Source organism: Dunckerocampus dactyliophorus, chromosome 16 (genome assembly GCF_027744805.1).
Source record: "Dunckerocampus dactyliophorus isolate RoL2022-P2 chromosome 16, RoL_Ddac_1.1, whole genome shotgun sequence".
Classification (NCBI taxonomy): domain Eukaryota; kingdom Metazoa; phylum Chordata; class Actinopteri; order Syngnathiformes; family Syngnathidae; genus Dunckerocampus; species Dunckerocampus dactyliophorus.
Window position 1 is genome coordinate 2,409,450 of NC_072834.1, and position 26,857 is coordinate 2,436,306.

At 41.2% G+C, this 26,857-nt stretch overlaps 3 protein-coding genes across 5 annotated transcripts in view; 1 reads left to right on the top strand and 2 right to left on the bottom strand.

Annotated features, from left to right (window-relative positions):
* Positions 1-15,428, bottom strand: part of LOC129168928 (C2 domain-containing protein 2) — a 22,117-nt gene extending 6,689 nt beyond the window's left edge. The window contains exons 1-10 of one of the 3 annotated variants that reach the window (XR_008566360.1): positions 13,882-15,422; positions 11,337-11,432; positions 9,994-10,113; positions 6,644-6,745; positions 6,358-6,474; positions 3,311-3,419; positions 922-1,030; positions 768-832; positions 249-364; positions 2-170 (exon numbers count right to left, since the gene is read on the bottom strand). Coding sequence is in view for 2 of the 3 variants with exons in the window: in XM_054754771.1 (XP_054610746.1) it covers positions 2-170; positions 249-364; positions 768-832; positions 922-1,030; positions 3,311-3,419; positions 6,358-6,474; positions 6,644-6,745; positions 9,994-10,113; positions 11,337-11,432; positions 13,882-14,166 (1,288 nt within the window). In the remaining variant the exon portion in view is untranslated. Of the gene's footprint in view, position 1; positions 171-248; positions 365-767; positions 833-921; positions 1,031-3,310; positions 3,420-6,357; positions 6,475-6,643; positions 6,746-9,993; positions 10,114-11,336; positions 11,433-13,881 lie in introns of all 3 variants that reach the window. The other 2 variants (XM_054754771.1, XM_054754772.1) reach the window with 2 other exon arrangements.
* atg101 (autophagy related 101) lies at positions 14,873-16,374 on the top strand. The gene is made up of 2 exons (XM_054754773.1): positions 14,873-15,503; positions 15,695-16,374. The coding sequence occupies exons 1-2, from the start codon at positions 15,252-15,254 to the stop codon at positions 16,097-16,099; spliced, it is 657 nt and encodes a 218-aa protein (XP_054610748.1). The 5' UTR covers positions 14,873-15,251; the 3' UTR covers positions 16,100-16,374.
* On the bottom strand, positions 16,333-25,949 carry zbtb21 (zinc finger and BTB domain containing 21). Its single transcript, XM_054754770.1, has 2 exons — positions 25,801-25,949; positions 16,333-23,335 (listed from the first exon to the last, which is right to left on the bottom strand). The coding sequence occupies exon 2, from the start codon at positions 23,331-23,333 to the stop codon at positions 20,301-20,303; it is 3,033 nt and encodes a 1,010-aa protein (XP_054610745.1). The 5' UTR covers positions 23,334-23,335; positions 25,801-25,949; the 3' UTR covers positions 16,333-20,300.
* Positions 25,950-26,857: the final 908 nt, after the last annotated feature.

Here is a 26,857-nt window from a genome sequence, read left to right on the forward strand (position 1 = left end):
CCTATGCTGAGTCCAGGGGGGAGTGGTCGACCCGGTTTGCTCTTGACTGCAGTGATGGTGGTGACCACTGTGCCACAGGGCATGACAGTACGGTCCATCTCCACCCGCTTGGTGGAGGCCGGGGTCGGGGGCTGCCAGGACCGCACCTCATTTGGGTCCAAGTAGGTAAACTGAAGAATGGAGTACCCCACAGTTATGGCACATTAGTGTTGATGGAAAATCTCAGATAAAATAAACGTGGGTCTTACATCAGTAGTAAGTGATCCAGTCGCAGCATCTTTGGTCATGAGGGAAAATGTTTGCTGGCCCTTGGGCTGCTTCTTAACAAGGTCAAAAGGCACCGACACCTGGCCCAGAAGGCTATCTGAAAATGAGAGGGAACAGTTCATTTAGTCATGGAAAAAATGATTAGACACCCTTGTTTCTTCAGCTTCTAGTTCATTTTAATGCCTGATACAACTAAAAGGTACCTTTTTTGGACAAATATAACAATGACAACAAAAATAGCTCATAAGAGTTACATTTTTTTGGCAGTACAACGCTATAGCTATTCAGGTAGGAACTTATTATCAAGAAAACTATGGAAGTTGCTAGATATCAGCTCTTAAAATCCACTCTTATGAGCTATATTTGCTATCATCATTAATGTACTTTTAGTTGTACCAGGCATTACAATGGATCAATAAGCTGAAGAAACAAGGGTGTTATAATCATTTTTTTCCATGAATGTAGATTCAACATAACAGGGAAAAAAAAGTCTTCCTCACCCTCTTGCGGATTACCATCATTCATCAACTGGATAATGAGCTCTTTGGATCGTCCATTCAGTTCACTTTAAGAACACACACATTGTAGGAAAAGTGACAAACTACAGTGTTTGAGAGTGTGACTGCATTTATGGTGCTCTGCTGTGAAACTTACAAAACAAAAGGATGGTCCCAGGCAGGACTGGCTGTGTTCTTCAAAACAGACGTGTTAAACTTCTGCGGAGGGTCATCTAACTGCAGGACGCACACAGGGTTGATGCTGCCTGCAATCAGAAAAATATCACAATACAGTAATCCCTTCTTTATCTCGGTTAACTGGTTCCAAACCCGACCGTGATAAGTGAATTTCCGTGTATATTTTCGTAGTTGGAGCATAGAAAACCTGTTTATGACCTTCTAAATACAGTTTTTAACATTATAAGAGCCCTCTAGACATGAACTAACACCCCTACAGTCACCTTTACGTTTTTATTACCCAATATAGCAGACATAATCAGAGTAAATAAGCCATTTAAGACATAATTAAGGCTAGTGTGTGTTGCTATAAATGTCTTCACTAGGGGAGCTGAGTGCCAGGTGGACAGGAAGTGACTTTGGGGATTCGTAGTTGAGCTTTACTGCGGATTTTTATTTTACTAGGGATAATTGTGCCAGTTGTGAGATCATTCAAACCTGCACTGAAAGCCCGTTGCTCCGGTGATCAAGTCCGGCGTTTGTATTCCTCAGCAAACATTATAGTACACCAGTGACCAGTGTAGAAGTGCCAGTGTCTTTGAATGAGTCTTCTGAAAGCCTTATACTTGTATGTTTGTTTATTTAGCCATTTTTATGCTTGAAAATGCTTAATGTAAGCATATTTTCACTTAATAAAAGGCTGTATGCACCCACAAAACAGCATGAATTCTGAATTAATATACTTTTGCAACAAACCACAATGTGGCGAGAGACAACTGTATAATAATTAGGTAATGATAATAATATAGTAATAGAAAACATCAGTAAATTAGCACTCTGTCTTAAGATGTCTTCGTCATCTATGCCATTTAACAGTCTTTTGACAACTGACCGAACATAAAACGTGCCGTTACAATCTAAAAATTTGCTGTGGTCACTTCCTGCTCTGCACTTGAACATGTATGACGATTAGTCGATTAATCGAATATGAATTATACGTGAGTTAATTACAATAATGCTTACAGGAGACTTCCCGTGAATGAAGGGGCAAAAGTGAGATGCTGTATAATGGCGCGCTTAGAGTGGAAATTTACTAGCCATGAGCCAATCCTGTGAAGAACAGAGGAGCTGCCGGTGTCTTCTAACCCACACGAAGTCTTAACGCTGCGTCTGTTGAGTTTTCAGTGATAAGCACGATACGCGATTGTTGGATCTCCACTCGAAAACAACATAACAACAACAACAAAAAAGACTCTACAACAAACCGCTGCGACCCGTTAAACATTTCCAATTGATTTTTTTTATACCTTTTACATTGACGCTGTATCCGGCAATAGGATTTGCAATGGTACTTTTTAAATTACTGTAAGTCTCTATAACGACCGAAATGACTACAAAGGTTTCTGCAGCTCGAGATAATGTGCTTTCCAGTGATATGCGGGTCATTACAGTAATCACAGGGACTTTGTCACAGCAGCTCCCGGAAGACCAGGCTTCCACAGAGAGCTGAGTGGGTGAGGGTTCTGGTACAGCGCAGCCAGCGTGAGCCAGTGTGACCAAGACAGACAAGCTTTGTTCTGCAAAGTTCAGCAAAAAAAAAAAAGTCATCTTTTATTGGATGTTTGGGTGTTTGTTTACATGTTCCTCTGTGTTTTGCAAAACAGGAGGTTGCAAACAAAGATGGCCCTTCAGATACTCTTGATGTTCAGTGTTGTATACGGTGAAACCTCAGTTAGGGTCAATAATTCGTTCCAGAAGGTCTGATTCAAACCCAAACTTACTCTAACCGAATCAATTTTTCCTCATAAGAAATAATACAAATCCAATTAATCTGTTCCGGACGGCCAAAAATGTTAACATAAAACATTTTCTTTTATAGTTTTACATGTCCAAAAACTATTGTAAATGCATATGAATGACTGAAATGGATAAAGGAAAATTTAACGTGACTGAAGACTTGATTGTTGACAAAGACGGTTATGAGGAGGCAAGATCCAGTGAGGATGAAGTGGTAAATGTCAGTCATCATGACACTGTGATATAGTGTAAATTGTTGAGTCTTTGTCAAATGGCTGCAGAGGCTCAGGAGGTCGAGCATGTCGTCCAGAAACCGGAAGGTTGGTGGTACGATCCTCACTCTCTCTACCCAGTCACTACTAGACTACCCCAGGGAAGCTGTAGCTACAGATGTAGATTATCACCACCAGTGTGTGACTGAGGAGTGAATGAGTAATGGGTTGACTTCATTGTGAAGTGCTCTGTGTTCCTTGAAAAGCGCTATTCTTTATTCGCCATTATTCTTATTCTAAATAGTTTGGTTTCTGAGCTCGACACACAACCACTATGTTTGTTGGGGAAAATAATCCTACCTGCAACATCTTCCTGTAGATTGAGCTCCACACGGATGTTTTTCACCAGCAGCTTCCAGTCGTGGGCGCGAGGAGGTTTGGGGGGTGAAAACACTCTATTGCAGGTTTCCTGGAGGACAAATTGGTGCAAGTAAGTTTGTAGTAATTTGCTTTAATTTAATGTAGTACATTTCAGAATGAGATTTTGTTTCATGCTAAGTTAAGTACAGTTATCATTCGCCACATCTAGCTTCGAATTTTGCAGCTTCGCTCTAGCACGGTTTTTAAAAAAACATATCAATCAATCAAAGCATGCTGTTTCAAGGTTGACTGGGGCCAATTATTAGTCAAAAGATGTGCAAAAGAATTTAAGCTAATTTACATATTTCTGGCCTAAATTAAGCACTTTCAAGCATAAAAATGACTAAATGAACTCCAATGCAAGAAGGAAGAACTGTTCAGAAACTAGAACAACAACAAGGAACCCAATGTTAACACGTGTGAGTCTATATTATGTCTTATTTTCTCTTATTATGTCTACTATGGGGGCCGCATGGTGACCGAGTGGTTAGCATGTTGGCCACACAGTCATGTTTCGAAAAACATGCATGTTAGGTTAAGTGGTGACTCTAAATTGTCCATTGGTATGAATGTGAGCGTGAATGGTTGTTTGTCTATATGTGCCCTGCGATCGGCTGGTGACCCGTCCAGGGTGTACCCTGCCTCTCGCTCGAAGTTAGCTGGGACAGGCTCCAGCATACCCCTTCCACCCTAATGAGGATGAAGGTCTACTATGTTGGGTAATACTAGTGTAAAGGTGACTATAGGGGTGTTTTTGTTAATGTATAGAGGGCTCTAATAATGTTAAAACCCGCATTTCGTAAACAGGTTTTCTGTGCTCTATGAAAATATTCAATTTATAAATAAGGAATCCTATATCGTGGAAATTCACTGATCATATTCTAATTTGCATAGTTGGCCATGACGCATGTGCGTGTAACTAATGGTCGCTGTGCGGTTAGCCTCCAATTTATTTATTGTAAACTTAATAAAGGGTTTCAAACGAAGTGGGGAAGAAGGACAAAGTAAGAAGCCAAAAACCTCACACTTCCACACAGAATGGGAGATTTTCCACTCTATCATGTCAGACATGCCATGGCTGACTCCATGCAGTGTTAAGGTAATGTAATGGAAGGTAATGTGTCTTCAATGTAACATTACTGACACCTAGTGACCAGAATAGTACATATGACTTGACTGATAATACGCCATCAACCACGCAACAGCAATTCATTTATTTTTTAAAAGCCGCGACAGAGTGAAGGAGCGACGTTCAAGCCGCAAAGTGGCGAGGGACGACTGTATGTTCAGTGTGTACGTTATTTTGATACCTGCATAGTTCATGTAGTGCAGTGTGTTCCGTTTGTGTTGACTTGTTTGTTTTGTTCACACAGTGAGTTAGCTTGGCGTCAGTGTTGATGACCTCCCGTCCGTTTGTGCTGTGTTGGCAGAGTGTGTTGCTGGCTCATCGCTTTCAAATAAAGAGCACTTCTTTAAAGCGAGCCAAAGAGCCCGCTGACCATTTCCTGTGACTCAAGGCTGCCACAATATTAGGGGTGTCTTAAAACAGTCGACAATTGGAATCAGAGGAGTCTGATTTGAATATCGATCTTGCCATCATATAACCATGTGATCAAGATTGTTTGATTCTGACTACGCGGGGGTGCCCACGGCTACTGCTGAGCATACAGTTTTTGTTATACTGTAAATTGTGCAAATGAAGAATTGAAAATGACGTGTGTGTTTAACTCATTCAATCCCAGCCATTTTTCAAAATTCAAGCCCTTCACCCACTGATCTTTCAAGGCACACAGAATGTTGTGTTCTATGGCTATATAAACATGGAACCTACTGAAAGAAATATCAGACTCCCTTCTTTTATCGGAAAGAAAATGTCTACCTTTTTCCGAACTTTAGTAATCATCAGTAGAACATAAGTAAGTTGCAGGAAAATATCAGTTCCCGACTAAAAAAAGGGAGAAAAACAGCTGATGTATTTCACTTCGACTTCGATTTCACTTCGACACAAATATTTTTTGCTTTTGTGACAGCTCAAATATCTCAACAACTATACTGTACCAACAAAAACAACACACAAAAGAGGTTGTTTTACATTAAAATAACAATTTATCTACAACTACGACACCATGAACTATTTACAACTTTCACATTTGGAACTGAACTGTGTGTGTGCATGCATTAAAGTTTCCCTACACTGCGTAACCTTCTGCACGCTACACTCAGCCACGGCTCACTCACTTCCTCCTTCCTGTCATGTGTGACTTTTCCTTTCACTCGATCTCTGCCGAGCTCTCATCAAATGCACTTCTGCCACTTTGTGGCCGTTTTTATGCCTTAAAAGTGCTCTGAAGTGAAATTCATTAGTGGAGAACATCATCCCCTCTTGCACAAAAAAACCCCTCAAAGACGTATAAATACGTTGTCGGCATCGGGCGTTCGTGATTATAAAAATGTCTAAATACGTCTTTGGTATTGTTGTTGCACACCTGCCATGTTTGTTTATCTTGAGTGTTTTAGCCTTTTTCTTTGAGGTGGAAAAAGTTGCACATAACATCTGTTTTGCAGGATTACCATTAGCTCTGCTCTTAAAAAACATTTGACGATTATTCGACTATGGACCAAATCTAACAAATCTGATTCCACTATGAAAGTGTTGAGTCAAAGACAGCCCTACACTATATAGTAACAAACGTTGTTGGTGGTCTTCTGTGAACGTGGGCCAGGGTTGCCATGGTAATAACAAATACTGTATATGGCTTTATTTTGAGATGCATTCATTAGGTTAATACATGGACTGGGGTTGCAGTTGTGTGTCTGCCTTGATTAAATGTAACAGGGGCTTTGGGCGGGGTTCTTTTCAACTGTTTAAAGGCAAAAAAATGAATGGATCTGACCATACCATGAGGCTAAAGATGAAATAGGTATGAATGAAAGGGCAGCAGAAAAAAAGCAGAGGGTTTAGCCTCTGAGGTGCTTTGAAAACCCACCTTGACCTCCGAGACCTGTGCAGGCTTGCAGCTCAGTAAAACGGAGGGACGAGCCGCGCACAGCACTCGCTTCAACTCCTCTCTCACCGCCGCCATGCAGGAAGTGCTGACATTGTCCTGATAAAGACAAGACAATGGGAGCAGACAAATCGCAATTTGAAGCGGTCGATTACATCAAACTGAAAGCACGACCTCCTCGCTGTACACACCACATCACTTCCATTTTTCAACTAATGCGACAGTCTGTGGCTGGCGTTTCAGCACGTTATTTTGTTCATTTGAATACCTGGGATGAACTGGGTGTCACCTGCAGCACGCCCATCTTCAGGTGAGAAACCCCCCAGCTCACTTTGACCTCATCGTCAGCTTCCCGCATCAGTAAATCAAGCTGAGGAACACAGAGGAGAGGATATTAATAACATGTCATACTGTACAATGCTATTATATTATTGTATGCTAGTCATAAAAAGTTAGGGTGAAATTTCAGCAGGAAGCTTAAATGCTGCATAACCGTGACAGGTGAACTTCATTTGACCTTCTCTAAACATTTGAATGCACGTCCAACGGTTTCAGTACTTTTTGCACAACTTGTTGAGCTGAAGGGCAAAATTGAGGTTTTAATTATTTGACAACCTCATCATCATATTACCACCAGCAGGAGCGTGTGCAAATATGTTCTCACTAATTTCCAAGAGCATCTGCTTGCTGTTTTGACTGCTCCCTAACCACTTCTCGCTTCAAACTTCATAGCTTCACTCCATCACAGCTTTGTATGCATTCATAAATCCTGCTGTTATGCGGTTGAATACAGCCTTTTACTCAAAAACATGCACATTTAAGCCGCCTTTTGCCTAAATTGAGCATTTTCAAGAATAAAAATGTCTAAATGAACTAAAATACAAATATTCAGAAGACGCATTTAAAGACGTCGTGATGGTATGTGATATTGTACACTGGTCACTAGGCGTCAGTAATTTGACTGCAATGTTCAGTGAGACACACAAGCACCGGACTCGATTGCCGGAACAACAGGATTTTATTGCAGGTTTGATTTATCTCACAACAAGCACAATAATCTCTAACACGGGCTCCCTCAACGTCACTTCCTGTCCTCCTCCCACTCAGCTCCCCTTGCTCCGAAGGAACACATTTTACAGCAAGGCACAGGACCAGGAGTTTTATTTATGTCTTCTGTGTTATTTCAACTAAAACTTTATTTTTCCCTTTACTCTGTGAAGCAGGGGTCTCAAACTCGCAGCCCACGGGCCATTTCTGGCCCACACTGCAACCCACCACACGACCCGCTATGAGCGTGGTGTCAACACAAAAACGGAAAAGGAAAAAAAAAAGAACATCTGTGGCGTTGAGCCTGTAAATATATAAAAATTCCATACAAAAAGAACTGTTATTTTTCACATGTAAAATAGTTTATATTGTTATTTATGAACATATTTGTAAGCACAGTATTGTTTGTTTTTATATACTAGGAGGCTATCGGCCACTTCTGTTCTTTTTTGAGTGTATAGTTGCCTCTTGGACAGTGATCTTAAATACTTGACAGTTTGAAACCGTTTTCAATGAAGTATTGAGCTGTTTTACTATGCACATGACAATAAAACTCTCTTGAATCTTGAATCTTGAATCTTGAAATGAAGTATCGAGAATGGTGGAAATTCAAAGGTATTGGCATCGACGACTGACATCTGTTATCGTGACAACCCTACTTAAATGACTTTTGTTCTCTGATTATGACTATTATTTTGGGTAACATGAGTGCAAATGTGACAATAGTGGTGTTATGTCATGTCTGAAGGGCTCTAAAACATATTGAGAAGGTCGTAAAGATTTCTATGCTCTAACTAGGAAAATATTCCATTTATGATTAAGGAATCCCACTGACCCACATCTCATCATTTGAGCACAAACTCAAAACCACATTTATTTATTATGTCTACTAAGTATGAGAGGAATGGGACTCTAAAAACAAGTTGTACTTCAAAATTAAGGTCAGCGGAGAGAAGTAAAAGAACAGCAAAGAGAACACTGAAAACTGGAACATGCGAGCCTGTCCCAGCATGCCTAGGTTTTTGGGTTGTGTTGTAATGCCAGACACAAACCCACATCAGACAGCACTGAGGACGCCCAGTTGGATCTGACAAACACAGTCTGCACGGCCTTACAGACCAGTCTGCATGAAAGCTGCATTCCTATTTTTTTTATTTAAAAAAAAGAAAAAAAGTTTTCTCTTCATCAAATAATATTATAAAATGTTTTAAGAGTTCACGTCACCCATCACCTAACTGGCTGGTCCAACAGAGGCTGCTGTGTTACGTGCAACAGCGTGTTATGTATTTGTATAACAGAGGTTATGCAAGCGTGTCAGGTGTGCTCACGTGCAAGAGGTCACACGGTACGAGAGAGGGTTGAAAGGCCCTCAATCGTTGTGTATTGTGTGTATCATTGTGTTCTCTGCCGTCAACAGCCACTGCTTATGTTTCACACTTCACACGAGCACTCGGCATGACAAGACCATTCTCGTTTGTATGGCCGTAAAACACTGACAAAAGTTCTAGTGGATATGAAAAGCGTTCTGACTTTTGAGAACGGGCTGAAACAGTCAGAGTAAACACAGCAACCACCAACAAACATCTGACCTGCGACCTCTAAAGCTCACGTTAGCTCTCCTGGCCACTCGCTCAGGTTGTATTTATGGTACAAGGAGCTCAGGGAGCACAGAGGTGTGACAAGCACCTTATTGGTTTAAAAATAATCTTAATACAAGTGGGTTAGCCTGCATAGAAAATCTCACTGGACCTAAATGCAGGATGAAAGCTTAGCGCAGCTAAAAGCAGACTGCCCCCCTTGCTGTTGAGTTGAATGAGGTGGTTAAACTTATACATTTGCACATTTATATTGTCTAATATGCCACTGGTAGCGACTGACTCATCCAGATGTCATCTTGCATGAGCTCAATGCCAGTCAGCAAGGTGAATAACAGCTGCAATAAAATATTTACTGGACCTAAAAAAGAATAATCTGAGATTTCAAGAATAAAGTCGTAAATTGATTCAAGGAATTTATTTCAAGAAATGCTCCAAACGTTTGACAGATAGCACAAATTGCCTGTGACAAAATACATGTCACTAATGCCATTTCCACAACTTTACAGAGTGAAAGATGACATATTAAAGAAAATATTGCATTATTATTGTGTATTTTTATTATCATGCATTATTATATATTAGCATAACATTGGTCTGAAAAATGTAGACAATTATATCATTTAGTGTGAATTTGTGAGACAATAGACATTTTTTCCACTGTACTTTTCTTAAAATTAGTGTTAAAATAAGGCTTGGAACGTAACCTCTTGGAAAAGCGGAGGATCTACTATGAGAGATTTGTATTTACATAGTGCTGTGAGCTTGACATTCGGGTCTTTTGCCACGCACAGAAAGACACCTCAACCATGTAATCTCATGCCCCTGAAAGGCACTGATCCAATTCTGTGCGGCATGTCACTTTTAATAACATGTCCTATTCAACGACGCTGCGGCTCACCTCTGTTTTCCAGTTCTAAATGGTTCAAATCTGTGTCATTCCGTTTGCTGTGGAGGTGAAATCCACTACATTTACCTGCAGCTCCAGTGGTGATATGCAGACTGCATATTTACAAGGATCAGCAGATGACGATGTGGCTGTGGAGGCGTAGAGAGTAAACTGAAGCTTGTCACTGACCACGCTGCAGCAGGCAGCCTGTTGGGAGAACACAGCAAGCCACTGAAAGGATGCACATCAACTGTGAAAGCTCCATTCAATTTAACTCCCAGTTATTCCATGTAGATTAAAAGCAACTTCGGATGGAGGAAATTGTATTTGGTCTTAAACTATGACACTGACAGAAACTGCATTACTTGGATACTACTTAAAGTAGTCAGGGTACACCTTGTATAACAGTGGCAATTTACTCAACCCTCAAAATAACTCAACACAGAGCCATTAATGTCCAAACCGCAACAAAAGTGAGTACGCCCCTCATGGAAATATCCAAATTGGGTTCAGAGTGTCAATATTTACTTTTTTTGCTTACTAATATTTTTTTTCTCATAGCATTACAACATTATGTTCTTAAATTTTTTTGCCGTAATGTTACAATCCTTTTTTATTAATGACTTTATTCTAATATTTCTACTTTATTCTTGTAAAATTACTGCACAGTTTTCCATTTTTGTTGTTGTTGTTGTTAGTTTTTTTGGATTAATTGTATTTTTAAAACGTGTCGAGGGCGGCATGGCCGCGCAATGGACAACCCTACACTAAATAAATGTATCTTTAACCGAGTAAATCCAACCCAAACTTTTATTTGACTTTTCTTTGGTCTGTGACTCCAAGTATGCTATTAAACCACAATAAAAGGGAAAAGGCAAACACACAATACATGGCTGCCCATGCATTCATCTCTGTCCGCTCCTTGTCACTATCAATCTTTGTGCCCTTGTAAGCTTCTTAAATAAAGACACAGTGGGTAGGTCAAAATGAGCCTCTGTTCATGACATTCAGTGGGTGTGTTGGTTGATATTATGGTGATGACTAAGCTCCCCCCAGTGGTTTTGAGTTTGTTAAATGCACATACGACAACACATAGTCTAGATGGCTGGGAACATCTCAAAGATTTTCGTTCATGTTTTTGAAGCACTTTTTTTTTTTTTTAACAAAATGCCATCAGTCATTGTTTGTGCCACTGTTGATTTGCATCTAAAGCACTCACGGGCGGCTCCTTTTTGATTGTTTAGCGACAGAAGAAAACACTCACATTTGCTTTGCTTTTTATGTTTTTTTACTCACTTCTTGCAAATGCGTCACTGCTAATTACGCAAATTAATGATTACGTCATCCCCGACACCGCAAATAGATTGTGGTCCTGTGAGAAACACAGGACCAGACTAGATTTACGGAAAGTTTCGGAAAAAACAGCATACCTTATGTCCGCCAGACATCTCACAGGGGAACACTTGTCGGACGACAAACTCTGATGCTTCAAGATCATTTTCATCAAACGTCAAAAGACATGGACTCTGATTAAGTGAAAGAAAAGAAACATTTATAATAAGCAAAACTCTTTTTTTTTACCGCCCAACCAGCAGCGTAACCATAACTAGAAACCGAGCACAGTCATCCCTCGCTTATCACGGTTAATTGGTTCCAGACCCGACTGCGATAAGTGAATTTACGCAAAGTATGATTAAATATTAATAAATGGAATATTTTTGCAGTTAGAGCATAGAAAACCTGTTTCTGACTTTCTAATGCCATTATTATTATTATTATTATTATTATTGCCGACAAATAACACCCATATAGTCACATTTACACTTGTATTACCCAATATAGTGGACATAATAATCGAAAATAAGCCATATTAGACATAAATAAGATAAGACAGACTCACACGTTAGCATTGACAGCGTACTTCCTGGTGGCTATTGTCCATTAATGTAACACTAATGACATCTACTGTAGGGACCAGTGTAGAATACTACTCTTCTGCTGCTGTTTATGGTTAAGGAGAGACTCACACATGACACAGGAGCTGCTGTCGGCCATTCTCTACACTGCTAACCTGCTGCTAGCACTCAGCTCACAGTCAACTCTTGCTAGCTGATGTCACACGAGTCAGACACTGTATTAAATTTTAGCCATTTTTATGTTTGAAAATTCTTAATTTAGGCCATCAATACAAAACAGAAATCTTTTAATAATTTGTTGAAAAAACGTGATAGAGTGAGGGCATGTTTGAACCGCGATGTGGTGAGGACTCTATCGTGTTTTTTCAAAATATATTGATAAATCATACTGTTTCGTAGTTAAATACAGTAATTACTCCATGTATTTTTGACCTAAATTCTGTATTTTTCCAAATATAAAAATGACAAAATGAACTAAAACTACAAATGTAAGACAATCAGAAAACGCATGAAATGACACGTTGATATGTAGTATTCTCCACTGGTCACTATGTATCACTAATGTCACATTAGCCACCACAAGAAGTCCTGGAGGTAAAAGAAGGAACTACTGTAATTTCCGGTGAATAAGCCACTACTTCTTCTCACGCTTTGAACCCTGCGGCTTACACAGTGCTGCAGCTAATTTATGGTCACGTTCAGAACAGCCAGCATGCGCGTCATGCACACACCCTCATCAAAAACAAACAAAACAAATGCATATGATGCAGCTTTCAAGTTAAAGACGATGGATCCAGCAACTTTTGCTCAACTCTGCCAGTGGATCCTGACAGCCTGGAGGAGTGTAAAAAAAAATCCACTTATCACCAACGGGTTTCGACAGGTTGGAATACTGCGTGATGAGGAGGATAATACAAGCTAAAAAGGCTAATTTGCCTCGAGACGAAAGTGACACGGAGAGCGACAACGAAAGCGAGGCGTTGCCAGTCGTATTACACGCACTGTTTGGAAAAAAACATTTATTTAATTAAAAGTTTCAAAAAATCTTTCTGTGTAACATCTTTCTGATATCCCATGTTACGACACGGACACCTGCTGCTTATAGACAGATGCGGTCTATGTATGTACAAATCTATTTTTCCCCTTTAAATTTAGTGAGTGCGGCTTATATTCGGGTGCACTCAGTTCGGGAATTATGGTAACTAACATGCTACCATGTGAGAGTCTATACTACGTCTCCTGTATTGGGTAATATGAGTGTAAAGGTGACTATAGGGGTGTTATTTCAGGTCAAAACAGCTCAAATAATGTTTAAAAAAAAAACATATTTACAAGATGGCAAGATGACTACAAAAATATTCCATTTATAAATAAGGAATCCTACTTCATGGAAATTTACTTATCACAGACCAGTCTGGAACCAATTAACCGTGATAAACAAGGGATGACTGTACTCTAAGTACATTGGCTATGATTAATTACATTTGTGAAGTCTGCCTTTACAATAATAAATCCTTTATATTGACACAGATGTATTATCCATCCATCTTCTATGCCACTTATCCTCACTAGGGTAGCGGGTATGCTGGAGCCTATCCCAGCTGACTTCAGGCAAGAGGCGGGGTACACCCTGGACTGGTCGCCAGTCAAGTGCAGTGCATTAATTTCATCTGACTTATTATTAACCATAGGTGTCAATGGTTTGTTGTGTGTGAGCCTAATGAGGACAAGCGCTATTGAAATCGTATGGATGGATAACGTTTGTTAAAGTGTACTCTCCCGCTTATGTATTATACTAACTGCATTCACATATTGTAATAAACATCTTGTAATGTCTCTGACCGTGTCTAAGCATTAATATCTGAGCAAACGCTGAATTTTGGAGACAACTCTTTGTACAAATGTCTACAATGTATTATTTGATCCGTCCAAGATGAAGCGCTGCTGGTTCAGAGATGACATGTCAGCAAATGTGTTAATGTCACACTGATGGGTACAATTTCCTCTACTTTGTTTGCTGGCCATGAAATTGTGGTAAAAAGGCGGTCACGAGACTTACCCCAAATATCTCCCTCGCTTGTGCATTCAAAGCTTTGCACCATGCTCCCCTCCACTGACTTTTCCAGCTATTCAGTGACAGCGCCCATCCCAGCAGAGAGGCGGCTTCCTCCTTCGCCGCATTGTCCTCTGCTACCGTCTTCTCCGATCCTGCTGCCCTTAGTTGGAAATACTGTGCGAAATACAGTATCAGGGTAACCAGGGATGCGATAAAAAGTGTGACCATACATAGCCACTGTAGATCATCCAGACCAAAATATGAACTGGAACTTTGCGCGTCGGACATGTTTTGACGAAGAAAGCAAAGACTACTAGTACTCCAGTAAGAATGTTCCTGGCATCCTCAGAGTCTCGATTTACCCATATAATTAAAATAAATCAATTGAGACAATTACTCGTCTTAACTAATGACCACAATGCCCTCAACCCCCCAAACAAATGATGCGCCTTGCCCATGTTGCCCCCAGAAGCTACATCAGTCCGTGTACAATTGTCCAACTTTAATTTACGACAGCTCTTCAGAACAGTTGCGGAAAATCTAAAGGTAGTTTGTGAGACTCGGCTGCATAATAATACACCTTCATTCAAATCGTTCGTTAGCTTATTTGGCTAATCCCTGCTGAGGCTCGCGTAACCAGCTCACTGGCAGCGGGAGCTCACAAAGTTCCCCCAAAAAGGAATTGTATCGGAAGCCCGCGGTTCGTAGTTGCCAGATAATTTCCAATTTTGAAAGAAGGTTCCCGGGAAAACATGGCGAAAAAATGAAAAGTGCGCCGCTGGACTATGTTTGTATGTGCAGTCAAATGTACGAGAAGTTACTCTTCTGAAGAGGATATGTGGCACAAACTGTAACTCCCACAATGCACCGCGAGATACAGTTCAACGATTGTTTTTTTGTACGTATGATAACCTACAAACTTCTAAATACGATTGTGACAGTCTGAGTCGTTACCTCTTCAGCTCACTATCGGGTGTCTACGGAATCGTTATAACTAAGTTTTATGTACATTTGTTGTGGCTGTTTATTGTCCGGTGTGTTTGGACTGCGGGACTTGCCGTAGAATGTACCACTGACGTAATCACTGCTCCTTCCGGTCCCATTTGAAGCAAACATTTAGCCAGCTAGCTTGCGGCTAGTAACACACCAGTCCTAGACAAACACAACGATTTACATTGTAAAATTTAGGGATAGGTGTCTTCACACAACACACGTTTCATCCCTGAAATACTACTACGCAAATGGTTGGACCCGCATGTCCTTTGCGGCTACACCAGACGCGTTGAGCAGTGGCTAACTAGCTTGTAAACAGACGCCATCACCACCACCATCTTCGAGTTATTGCCGTTAATCGGTTGACAGCGGGCTTGGAAATGAATTGTCGATCCGAGCTTCTTGAAGTTACGGTGGAGGCAAGACAGGTTGAGGAAGCAATGTTGTCTTTGCTGCACACAATTTTGCTGCACCGCAGCACTGGGAAATTCCACTACAAAAAGGAAGGCACCTACTCGATTGGCACCGTGGGCACCCTGGACATCGACTGCGACTTCATCGACTTCACTTTTGTCAGAGTGTCCTCAGAAGAACTCGACAGGGTGATCAGAAAGGCTGTGTCTGAATTCAAGGTAATCTTTCACCTTGTTTCATTATCAGGAGTGCCTTAAGAACTACTACTGTGCTATAAATATTTATATTTCTAACTTATTTTGTAATTGTATATTTATCTGTGGCGGCCGCCACTAATAAAGTAGGACGGCCACAGATAGATTGAGTGCAACAAAATCTGACAAAAATATGAATGACATTTTGTTTACAGGACGCTTTGAGCAACTCTGGCAGCGATGGCATCGGTCAAATTTCTCTGGAATTCTACCAGAAGAAGAAGTCCCGCTGGCCTTTTTCAGACGAGTGCATTCCCTGGGAAGTGTGGAGCATCAAAGTCAACGTCGTCAACCTAGCGAACGAGCAGGAAAGGCAGATCTGCCGGGAGAAAGTGGGTGAGAAACTGGGCGAAAAGGTGATCAATGTTGTCGAAGTTATAAATCGCCACGAGTACCTGCCGAAGATGCCCACCCAGTCTGAAGTGGACAACGTGTTTGACACAAGCCTGAGAGATGTGCAGCCTTACCTGTACAAAATTACATACCAGATCACTGACTGTCTGGGCACGTCTGTGAGCACCACCATGAGGAGACTGATAAAGGACACCCTGGCACTGTGAAGTTAACCTGCTACGCCAGATGCTTTCATACTACGCTGTCTTGTCACCTACATTATGGCCAATCTTGTCAGCAATACTGATTGATGAGTAGATGGTGTCTCTTGCTTAAACCACTGGAGTGAAAACATTTTGCTTCGTGATAAAACTGCTGCTGCTATTTACAAATGTTAGAATAGGCATTCCCTTATGGAACAGTGACACAGCCACAGCTTTTGCCTAGCTCCCCTCAAAGGACGCTCATCTTTCCAGCAGATAGTCTGGACTTTTTTTTTTTTTTTTTAATAAATCGGTCACAAGGGTATCGGTTAGAAGCTTTGCAAATTATTTATTCTTAGTTGTAAGTGCAAATACCACCTTTCTCTCAAGATGTATGTTTTTATTAACAGCTCAACCAGCTGACATGACAATTGCTGTTTTTTTAAAAGTGTTTTCTCATGTCCGCTCTTATGTTTCTTGTATGTCCGTGCTTAAAAAGTGAGTTTCCTAATTGATTTCCTCATACTTGTAAATACCTGATTACCTCATACATGTAAAACATACATTCAAATCATGGGCAGTATGATCTTATATGATGGAACAGGATTTTCACTTTACCGTTTTCCCAATTAAACGTAATCACGTCTTCTGTTCAGTCCTTTAACTTCCTGTCGCTATGAAATGTCACAATGTAGAAGTTATATTCTGTATAAGTTTCACGTTTGTGTCTCACAGCAACGATGGTGAGTTCAAGGACGACTGAACAAAGTGCGAAATGCCAATGCTTAAAAAAAACACCATCAGTGACGCAAAAATTGTGGGATTTTTTTTTTTTTTTAAACAGTGGCGCATGTATGCTTTGTGTTTTACCCGTATTATTACCAATTTAGGGAGAACGAGATGTGTTTTCTGTGGAAGAAACAGAATTTTTGGAGAAAGGAAAAAATAAATACAATTTTTGACCAAAAATCATTTGATCTAGGGCCGCAGCTAAATATTTTTTTCTTAGTCGATTAATCGAGTAATTGGTTAGGCATAGACCAGTCGTGGGCAAACCTTTTGACTTGTGGGCCACAAAATTTGTCCAAGGGGCCAGTTATGTAAAGGTGGTCATCAAACAGAACGACATACCTACTCAGGGTGCAACGAAATAACACAACACATCCACAGCAAGTTAACATCACATAAATCAACTACTACTACAACGTGGGTAATAAACAACAACTAAGTGATAAATATAACACACACCTTTAACTGTTATTTACAAGTGCCCGCAAGGCATGATGGGTAATCCAGTGGCAACAATATACATATGATCTATGGATGATAAAACGTTGGTTGATTAATAATAATAATAATTGATTAATCATGAATTATTGCAGCACCTAAGAATATGAACATAATGTGATCTTCATCAAAATGTTTTGATACCCCAACTATAAAATACAATTAAACATTTTTTTTAATTATTATTTTTTTTACTCACTGTATACATTGATCTTTACAACAGACAAAAATCACAAACTTTGGAAAAACCTAAACACAAAACGTCTGCAAAAAAGCAACAATAACAACAACCATTGCGGATACAAATATTATTGCAAGTAGAACATGTGTACTAAAACGTGTTTTTCTCCATAAAATTGGTACAAAACTTCAGAACACTTCCATGTACACAGTCCTAATCATATCTGTGAACATGACAGAAAATGTTTCTCACAAAGAATTTAAGAGCACTATTAACAATGCAAAGTTCTCAAAAGAATCTAACACCACAAGAGAGCCCGTGTTGCCACAGTGCTGCTCCCAAATAGTAGCAACATCAAGAATTTATACAAATGTATTCACGACCAAGCAAAAGCAAAAGTACAGTGGGAGATATTATTTCATCCCGTTGACTCCACATTTTTTTATGATATGTTTAACAGAGGGAGACAGAATCGCAACAAAAAAAAAAAAAATCCAGAAAAAAACCCATTAAATTGGTCATAAATTGATTTGTATTTGAGTTTCTATGGGATTAAGATGAATTGTTCTTGTACTCCTAGCAAACAAAGTAGAATGTTTCCGCCTCTGTTGTTGAGAGTGGGGATGATGTTTGTTAAAAATAATGAATTTTTTTTTCCCAATGATGGGCAATGTTGGGCCAATTATTTTTAAAAAGCAGTTATAGTTAGTAGGGGTGTCAAGAGACACTCATATCACAAGACGAGTTGATACACGAGATTGGGTCTACGAGACGAGACAAGATTCTTCTTGCCTGTTGGAGGCGAGACATGATGAGAACAGACGCGCATGAACATGGCGATACATTGAGATTATTGAGCTAATTTTTATTTATTGTGTGATTCATTAATTATTGTCCCAAGCCTCGTGTCCACGGGACAGTCTTTTCGTGAATGAGAAATGTTGTGAGATCTTGTGACACCCCTAACAGCTAGTGATCCTGGAAAGTAGTTTCTTTATGAAAAAAATTCAAATATGTCAGAGAATTGGGGTTGAGCTTTGTTGTGCCATTGATAGGAGGTTCAATGAGATTAGAGTTACTCACAACAGACGCAGACACACACTTTACTCTGGGACACGTACACTTCACACGTGTTTGTGCTTCCATCCTGAAAACGCCAGTTTTAACCCCATAGACCACCCCAGCTCGCCACTGTTGCATCGAGTTCTAATAGGGTCGCCATAATTTAATCAAATGATACATTAAAATTCCCTCTAAATAGTCCGCAAAATACAGCTGTGGAATAATTTGACTACGGTCCAAAAAGGAACACCCCCGCATTAAAACAATTCTTCCTCCATGTGCTTTGCTGATCCTGATGTTACCACCTATAGTCGCATAGAGCCATCAATGAAATATAAAGCCCACTTTCCTCCCCTCCTCCATGATTTTAGACAGAAATCTCCAGGACTGTAATTTGTATGGCGTTATAATAGCGCCACTTTCAAAATGGCGGCGTATTCATACAATGATAACGGACGATGTTGTTATGAAAGGAAAGTAACCTTCCCATTCAAAAACAGAGGCAGCATCAGGAGCAACTGAGGATGGAGCGATGCCCTTTGTCATTTGACAATTTGTGACCATGGTGACTTATCAGTCAAGATAAAAAAAATAATAATAAGTTGTATAGAAACACATTTTATAGATGCATTTGCTGCAGACTCAATTCTAGCTGCAAAACAAAATACCACAATCACTTGGATTTATTTTGGTCTACGCCATCTACCATAAACAGAGAAAACAAGACCCTCCAATTTTAGTTGTGCGAGACCAATTTGTACAATGACCAAAATCACTTAAATTGTACAAATGCAACATATCACCCGACTAATAAGGAAAACAAATCAGTACTGAATGTAACCCCTATGTCAGTGTTCTCAAATGCTTTGAACCTGAGATGCTATGTGTGTAATACCTGCTGCTGTTACATGAATTACAATTTAAGAAATAATAAAAAGAAACCTAGGCATATGTATCAGTTCTAAACTCACAACTGCACAATCCAAATTTTTTTAACTACATCTCCCTATTTACACAAAAAAGGCAAAAACAAAGCGTAGTAGCTATCCGAAGAGTCACTTGCACCAAGAAAGATATGTGATACAATAACACAGCAAAAGCTTTCGCCTAGAATTGAACCGCGGCCTCCGAAAATAAAGCACTTACGAAGGAAAAAAATGTGATAATACCTCTTTCTTTGCTCGATAAAGTCACGTGTGGTACACCTGAAGTCACATTGGTCACAACCTTGCGCTCTTATAACACATAAATGCAAGTACAATTAGGCAACTAATACAACTATCATTTGGTACTGAAAATAAACCACTTCTAAAAACAACAAAAATAATCTAGCACTTGTTTGCACATTCATGTTTATATTAGATTATTTGAGCTGCACTGTAAAAGAAAAAAAAAAACTTAATAAAGCTGAAATATTATGAGAACATTTTAACTTTACAAGACTTTACTTTTCTCTTGTAACCTTCTGACATTATTCTCATTCATTATGACTTCTTTGTGACATTTTGACTGTTTCAGCGTGTCCCTAATAGTCCTTTTGTACGTTTTACACCCCTAGTCAACATGGCCACTTGAATATAGGACACTGAAGGCAAGTGAGTAAGCTATACATTCAAAGTCTTGCTTTTTTTTTTTTTTTGATTACGATACGCATGATCCCTCAAAGGAAATGCACTGCTAGAACCAGCGGGATGCTCACACGTGGCCATGACTCTGCTCATGGCTCCAGAGACTGAAAGCTGTTTTAAAGGTTCTGTGACAAAGTTTACACACGTACTGTCTCTTGAATGCCAAGGCAGAGAGAGACGGTGCGTGATAAAAGAGGGTGTCTGAGTTCTGAGCACCGCCCGTACTTTCCATGCTGTTTGACCTTGACAATGGGCTGTGGCTGCCGGGTGGCAGCTCAGGTTGACTTATCTTGGTGTTATTTACCAATGACATGGAAGGTTCGGGGCTGCTGGACTCGTCGCCCACTGCAACTGGCGTCGCCTGGGTGAGCCCGGAGGCCTGTGGGGAGGGTCGTTCGGAGTTTTGAGAAGCCACAGGCGGGGAGGGAGACAGAGGCAGGGGGGGCCCGTCCATTTCTTTAGGTTGGGGCTCGCTTGCGCTTGACATGTGGGACTGAAAGTGGCTCCAAAGACGGAAGTTGGTCCTGAAGGCTTTGTTGCATATGTGGCAAATGAAGGGCTTGATGTGGCACAGCAGCTCCTGATGGCGCTCCAGGTCTTTGCGAGAGCTGAAGAGATTTCCGCACTTCTCGCACGGCCAGACGCCAGGTTCTTCCGGTCCTGTGTGGCCAGTCTCCATTTCTTCACGCTCGCTCACAGCCTCCTCTAGCGGCTCTTCCTTCACCACCAGTTTCCCATGATGCCCCATGCTCAGGTCCTCAGGCACAAAGGACGAAGAGTCCTCGGAATCATACATAGTCGTACCTGAGGAGTCATTGTAACTATTGCTCTCTGTTGGAAGATGCTCACTTGTATAATGCTCCTCTTGGAGCATTCTTGGCATTCCTTCATTGTGCTCTTGCTGCCTCAGATTCATCTGTTCCTTAATATTCATCATGTTGTTGTTGTTGTGTACCTCCACCTGGTGGCGCCAGATACTGAAGGAGGACTTGAAGGTTCGCATGCATTCCAGGCATGTCAGTTTCTTGTACTTGCAGTGCGCCTCGTGGTCTTTCTTGACTATTGGACTTGAAAATCTGAGGCCACAGTACGGGCATACAGTCGAATGCCGACAGCCTCTCTCGTGATCCCCCTGCTCCACGAGTGAAGGCAACTTCATGTTACAAAGTCTACAGGCGTAAACACCGCTATCGGAATCCTTCTGCTGAATGACCCCATCCTGTTCCCGGTAGAGGATGTGCTCCCCTGCTGTGTCCTTGTCAGCTTTCTCTGCAGGATGTGTCCTTAAATGCTGCCTGTACTGAGACTGGAACACAAACACCTTCCCACAGTAAGGACATATGAAGCTGGACCGTGATCGCTGCTTGGCTAGCGTGGGAGACTGCAAAGCTTGTTTATTCCTTTTCAGCTTCCAGAGTAAAGCTTTCTTTATTTCTCGATCTCGCACAATGTCTATGAGTTTCTTTTGAAATCTATCGTCCATCCCCGGGGAACTGGAAGACGACGCTGGGTTTTGCAGGACGCCGTGCTGAGTTTGACAGTGTGTCCACACTTTGTAGTTGGTGTGAAAGCGCTTGTGGCAGATGTCACAAGCGTACGGTTTTTCGGGGTTGTGGTACATATTGACATGGCGATGTAGTCCAGCGCTGGACCTGAAAACCTTGAAACAGTTCCAGCATGTAAAAATCTTGTTTGGGAGCGACTCCATATTGTTCTCCTGATCATCGCTGGTGCTGCGAGATACGACCGACGACGCATTCTCATCAGAGGAGATGGGGTGCGGCTTAAATATCTTGTTCTTCTTGAACGGGTACCGTCTATTGTCTGGCCTTTCCTTTCGTTTTCCAAAAGGAGTGAAGCTCGCCTTGGAACACTGATTGTAATTCGTCTGCAAGTCTTTCAGATTGACTGGCAAAGCTTCGCCAACTGTGATTCGGATAATATCAAGAGGGTCCGCGAGTGGACTGCTGGGCTCCACTTTCACACTCTGCTCTCTTGAGTCTACTTGAGTTTGTTCATCACGTCTGCTGGGGTACTTTGACCTGAGAACAAGAGGAGATTTTCTTGCGTTTCCATTGTGAGCGGACCTTTCGGACTCGGATGACATCTTAACAAGTGACCGTTCATGATTTTGCAGCTCCTTGAGCTCCAGCGTAGGTGAGAAAACCGGAACGGGGCTGTCCATGGACAATGATCTTCGGAGTAGGCTTTTTATGAGTGGCCCACTCCGGTCAATGGTCTGGCTCAGCTCAGAGGCGTGACCCTGAAGGGCCGCTTTGGTGTTATCGTGAGGCTCCTGTTCCCCAGTCTCCTCTGTCATTTCCTGGTCAGAGGAAAACGGCAGCCTAATATGCTGCACTTCAGCATCACCGAAGGATGCAGATGTTTTCAGTTGGGGCCTAATAGAAGAGTTGTATGATGGATTCCCTTTTAGTATGGAGGTGTATGGATAGGTGGACCTCCTTTCAGAAGATTCACAAAGTTCAGGTGATTTACTTGTGATTGGTTCAGAGTTTCTGTCTGACTTACAGGAGTTCTGATGTTCTGATGGAGGCTCCGCCAACTCACCCGTGAGGAGAGATGATGATCTCTCTGGTGTTTTTGCCTGATAGTTTGTATGGGTGAGTGTGGATGTGTCATTCCGGACACGACACACGATGACACTCCTCGTCTGCGCGTCATTCTCTTCCCCTTCTGTAAACAATCTTTTTCTAGAGACGCAATAGGACGCATGCGGCCTTGTGGACACAATGTTGGTGAGGAAAGGAATTCCCAGGCTGTAGCCCAGCTCTTGAATTGCTGAAAGACTGCCTTTGTCCACAAAAAGTGAGGAGGAGTAAATATAATTCAGAACTATCTCAAAGGCATCCGGCTCACAGAAGTCCAGGTTTACAACCTTCGGCGATGTGTCATCCATTCTGGTGAAGAGGGACTGGAAATATTCACTGCTGGCGGCCAGAACACTTTTATGGGCTTGGTACCTCTGATCCGCCACAACCAAGACCACGTCGCACATCAGGCCCCGCAGACGCTGCTCATTGAGCAGCCCCAGCACAGCGAGGGTATGAGCAGGATTGCTGTAGTGCACTAAGCTCTCCATTGCTGAAAGGTGACACAAAAAGGATGTTTGTTTTTTTTAAGGAAAAAAAAAAGCACATGCAAATGTAATACATCAGGGGTGCCCATTACGTTGATCGTGAGCTACCGGTGGATCGCCAAGGAAGTTTGGGTCGAATCGCATAAACGTCACTTTGTAGATGTCGTAGGACATCAGCCGGCTGACATTAAGCTCCTCTCCTGCTTCGCTCTTGCTCCCCCGTGACCAACATTAAGTGGTGAACTGACGTCTCAAGCGACACACGGAGATGCAACTTCCATCATTATTATTCTAAGATGCCTATATCTATAACAAAAGTTAGACGGCTTGTAGCGGCTAGTTATGTTAAAAAAAATCATGGTTTGATGGCTTTGCTTCCAGAACTCCACTACAGAAATGCGTGCTTTCTACACCTCTGTTTATTATTTCATAATGAACTCATTCAATACAAAAGACATATTTATACTTTTTTTTAACCCAAATGCTCGCTCCCAAAGATGTATTTATATGTTTTTTTACGTTATTTGGCAAGAGGCGATGACACACGCACACAATAAAAAAGGTGACTTTTCAAGCGGTTTAAGTCATAAAAACGGCCACAAGGTGGCAGAAGTGCATTTGATAAGAGCTCAGCATGGATCTTTTGCATGTATTAACATGCTCGACAGCAAGGTGGAAGTGAGAGAGCATGGAGTAGTGTAGCGTGCAGAAGGTTACGCATTGTACAGACATTTTAACGCATGCACACGCACGTGTGCACACACTCAGTTTAGTTCCAAATGTGAAAATTATAATTAAATAATAATGATTTTTTTGGGGGATTGTTTATGTTGTGGTGCAGTTGTTTAGATATTTGAGCTGTCATAAAAGCAAAAAATATTTGTATCAAAGTGAAAGTTATGCTTGTATCTTTTCACAAAAAGCTGCTTTTCTCCCTTCTTTGGCTGGGAAGTGATACTTTCCTAAAACTCACCTATGTTCTATTGCTGATTACTAAAGAACGAAAAAAGGTAGAAACAAACTTTTGTTTTTTTCCTGATGAAAGACGGGAGTCTAATCCTTGTTTTGGTAGGTTCCATGTTTATACAGCCATAGAACACAATACTCTGTGTGGCTTGAAAAATATATCTCCCCAGCTGATTTTGAGTAGCTCACCAAAGGGTAAAAGAATATTTGCTTTCTGTTGAATTCAGACTTCATGCCTTTATATAATGACGAATGAGCACAAAATAGCATAGAGACGATGGCCACACTGTTTGAATGGAGATCTGCTTGAAAAATTGTGTACAATTTAAAAGTTGTCATAAATAAAACACAAATAGCTGACAGCTATAACAGTGATGGGAGTTGGACACCCCTGCAACCTGGACACTGAATTTATTGTATTTTAAGTTAAGCAGGACAGATTTCTATTTAATAATCTTTGCATTTTATTCAGTTTATTTTGTTATCTTGAGGTCTGATTGAATTCAGGTTTGCGTCAGATGGTACAAAGTCGTTTCACACGAATAAAGACAAAAATCCATGTGATCAGTGTCGGTATTGGCCGATCGGTATCAGAATCAACAACATAAAACCTTGATCGCAGCATCCCTAAAATATAAATATGATCTCTAATTATAGCAGGCGGTAGATCTTTGGGACTTGGTCATTTTAAAAGTAGGTTGCAGGCTGAAAAAGTGTGAGCACCCCTGGTCTAAACCATGCCCAACCCCTATTCGTCGTACTGGTGTTAATATTATCAACTGCTTGGATTTGAGTTGACTTTCATTTCATGCATGTAAGTTTACGCAAATTAATATATTCATTCACTTGGCTGAGAAAGAGCACTCCTTCTCATGTAAGAGATGAACGCAGTTCCTGCAGTAGACAAGTTGTTGACAAGTTGGACACGTCATTTCAAGGGTACAGTTTGTTCCCCTTTCATTCGTGCAAAACTAACCGCTAACCTCCCCCGAGACAGCAACTGATGAGTCGTCACTCATGTCGTTCGTCTACGAGGAAGTCCGGTAACGCTTTGTGGTATTAGCTCATTCAAGGGACGTGGCGCAGCCTCGCACGACATTCATAAGTTATCGCACCAAAACACCACGTCCATGCTTGAAGACAGCGGCAGCACGTTTGTGATCTCGAAAGGCTAAATGGTGAATGGCGCGACGCCAGGGGAAAAGTTGGGCGCGTTTTGGACTCCATTGAATACACCGTCGGTAGGAAAACCTTACAAAACATTAAGTCCGCTACCCGTTTTTATCAGAGCTGGCGTCTTAATGTTGACGGCGAACAACCCGGTGTGACGAGGCGCAACTCCGAGCTAAACAGGTTGTAGCTGGTCCGGTTTTACAACAGCTCAACTGCCCCTTTGAGTTACGTCAGGGAGGAAAAGGGGGAAAAAACGCTCCCCCTAGATGGTACTCTACCAACAATGTTTTAGTCCATTTTTAGTCAACTTAAAATAGAATTATCGTCTTACCCAACCCTTGCGATTAAGTTCTTTCATCCAAACAACAGGGACTGTATTCAGTGTTGTTTGGATTTCTGCGTACTGGTCGTGATTCCATCCATCTTGAATTTGACGTCATCCCACACCAGGGATGAGGTCATTGCAATGAAAGCTCGTCACGTGCACTGCGCTCGGATTGGCTAAACGGTGTGCGAGGCGGGGCCAAGAGAGGACCTGACGTTAGAGCTAATTTAAAGTGGTATCGCCATGATTTTCAATTACAGTTCTGCAGGGGTGCTCACACTTTTAAAATGTCAAAATCCCAAAGATCTACCTCCTACTAGAAACATATAAATATTTATAAATACATAAATGTGTAATATATTTAGTATATTTATAATATGAGTATTTATGTACGTTGTGCATGTATATATTTAGTATATCTATAAATATGAGTATTTACATACGTTGTACATGTATGGCAGGGGTGCGCACACTTTTTCAGCATGTAAATTACAAGTCGACATGATTTATCTCTTACTATAAAACATAGCATATGTATAATCTAACCGGAAACTACTTAAATGATTAGTATTCCACATTCACAGTTTCAAAGTTTAAAGCTAGCTTGCTAGAGTTATCCGCTTAGCTGCTGGTCTTCGGACTCCAAACGTGACTTTTTACCACAGTGCCATTTTGTTTTTAAAACAAACAAGCAATACGGTTAGTTAGGAGCTTGTTTTTGTCCCACTGGGAAGCCACCAGTTTATATCACGTTCATGGGGTACGTATTCATTCAGCAGAGCATAAAATCTTTTGAATGCATTTGATTGAAGAAAAAAAACAGTTGGCTTTTCCTCTGTGGAAGGACGGCAGTGACAAGCACCTTCCAGTTCATGCACGCCACACCCCTTCAAGATGCAGTGGTCTTGTGCATAAGCCGAGAAGCCACGCTCACGGTGGCCTCCCCTTAGGTTTCTTCCCGATCAGGAAAGCCTCACCTGCACCCCTGGCAGCACGTCACTGCCCAGGCTGTACCTTCAGCGTCCCGCGGTTTGGAGTTATTCTGTGTCAACACGTCATATTT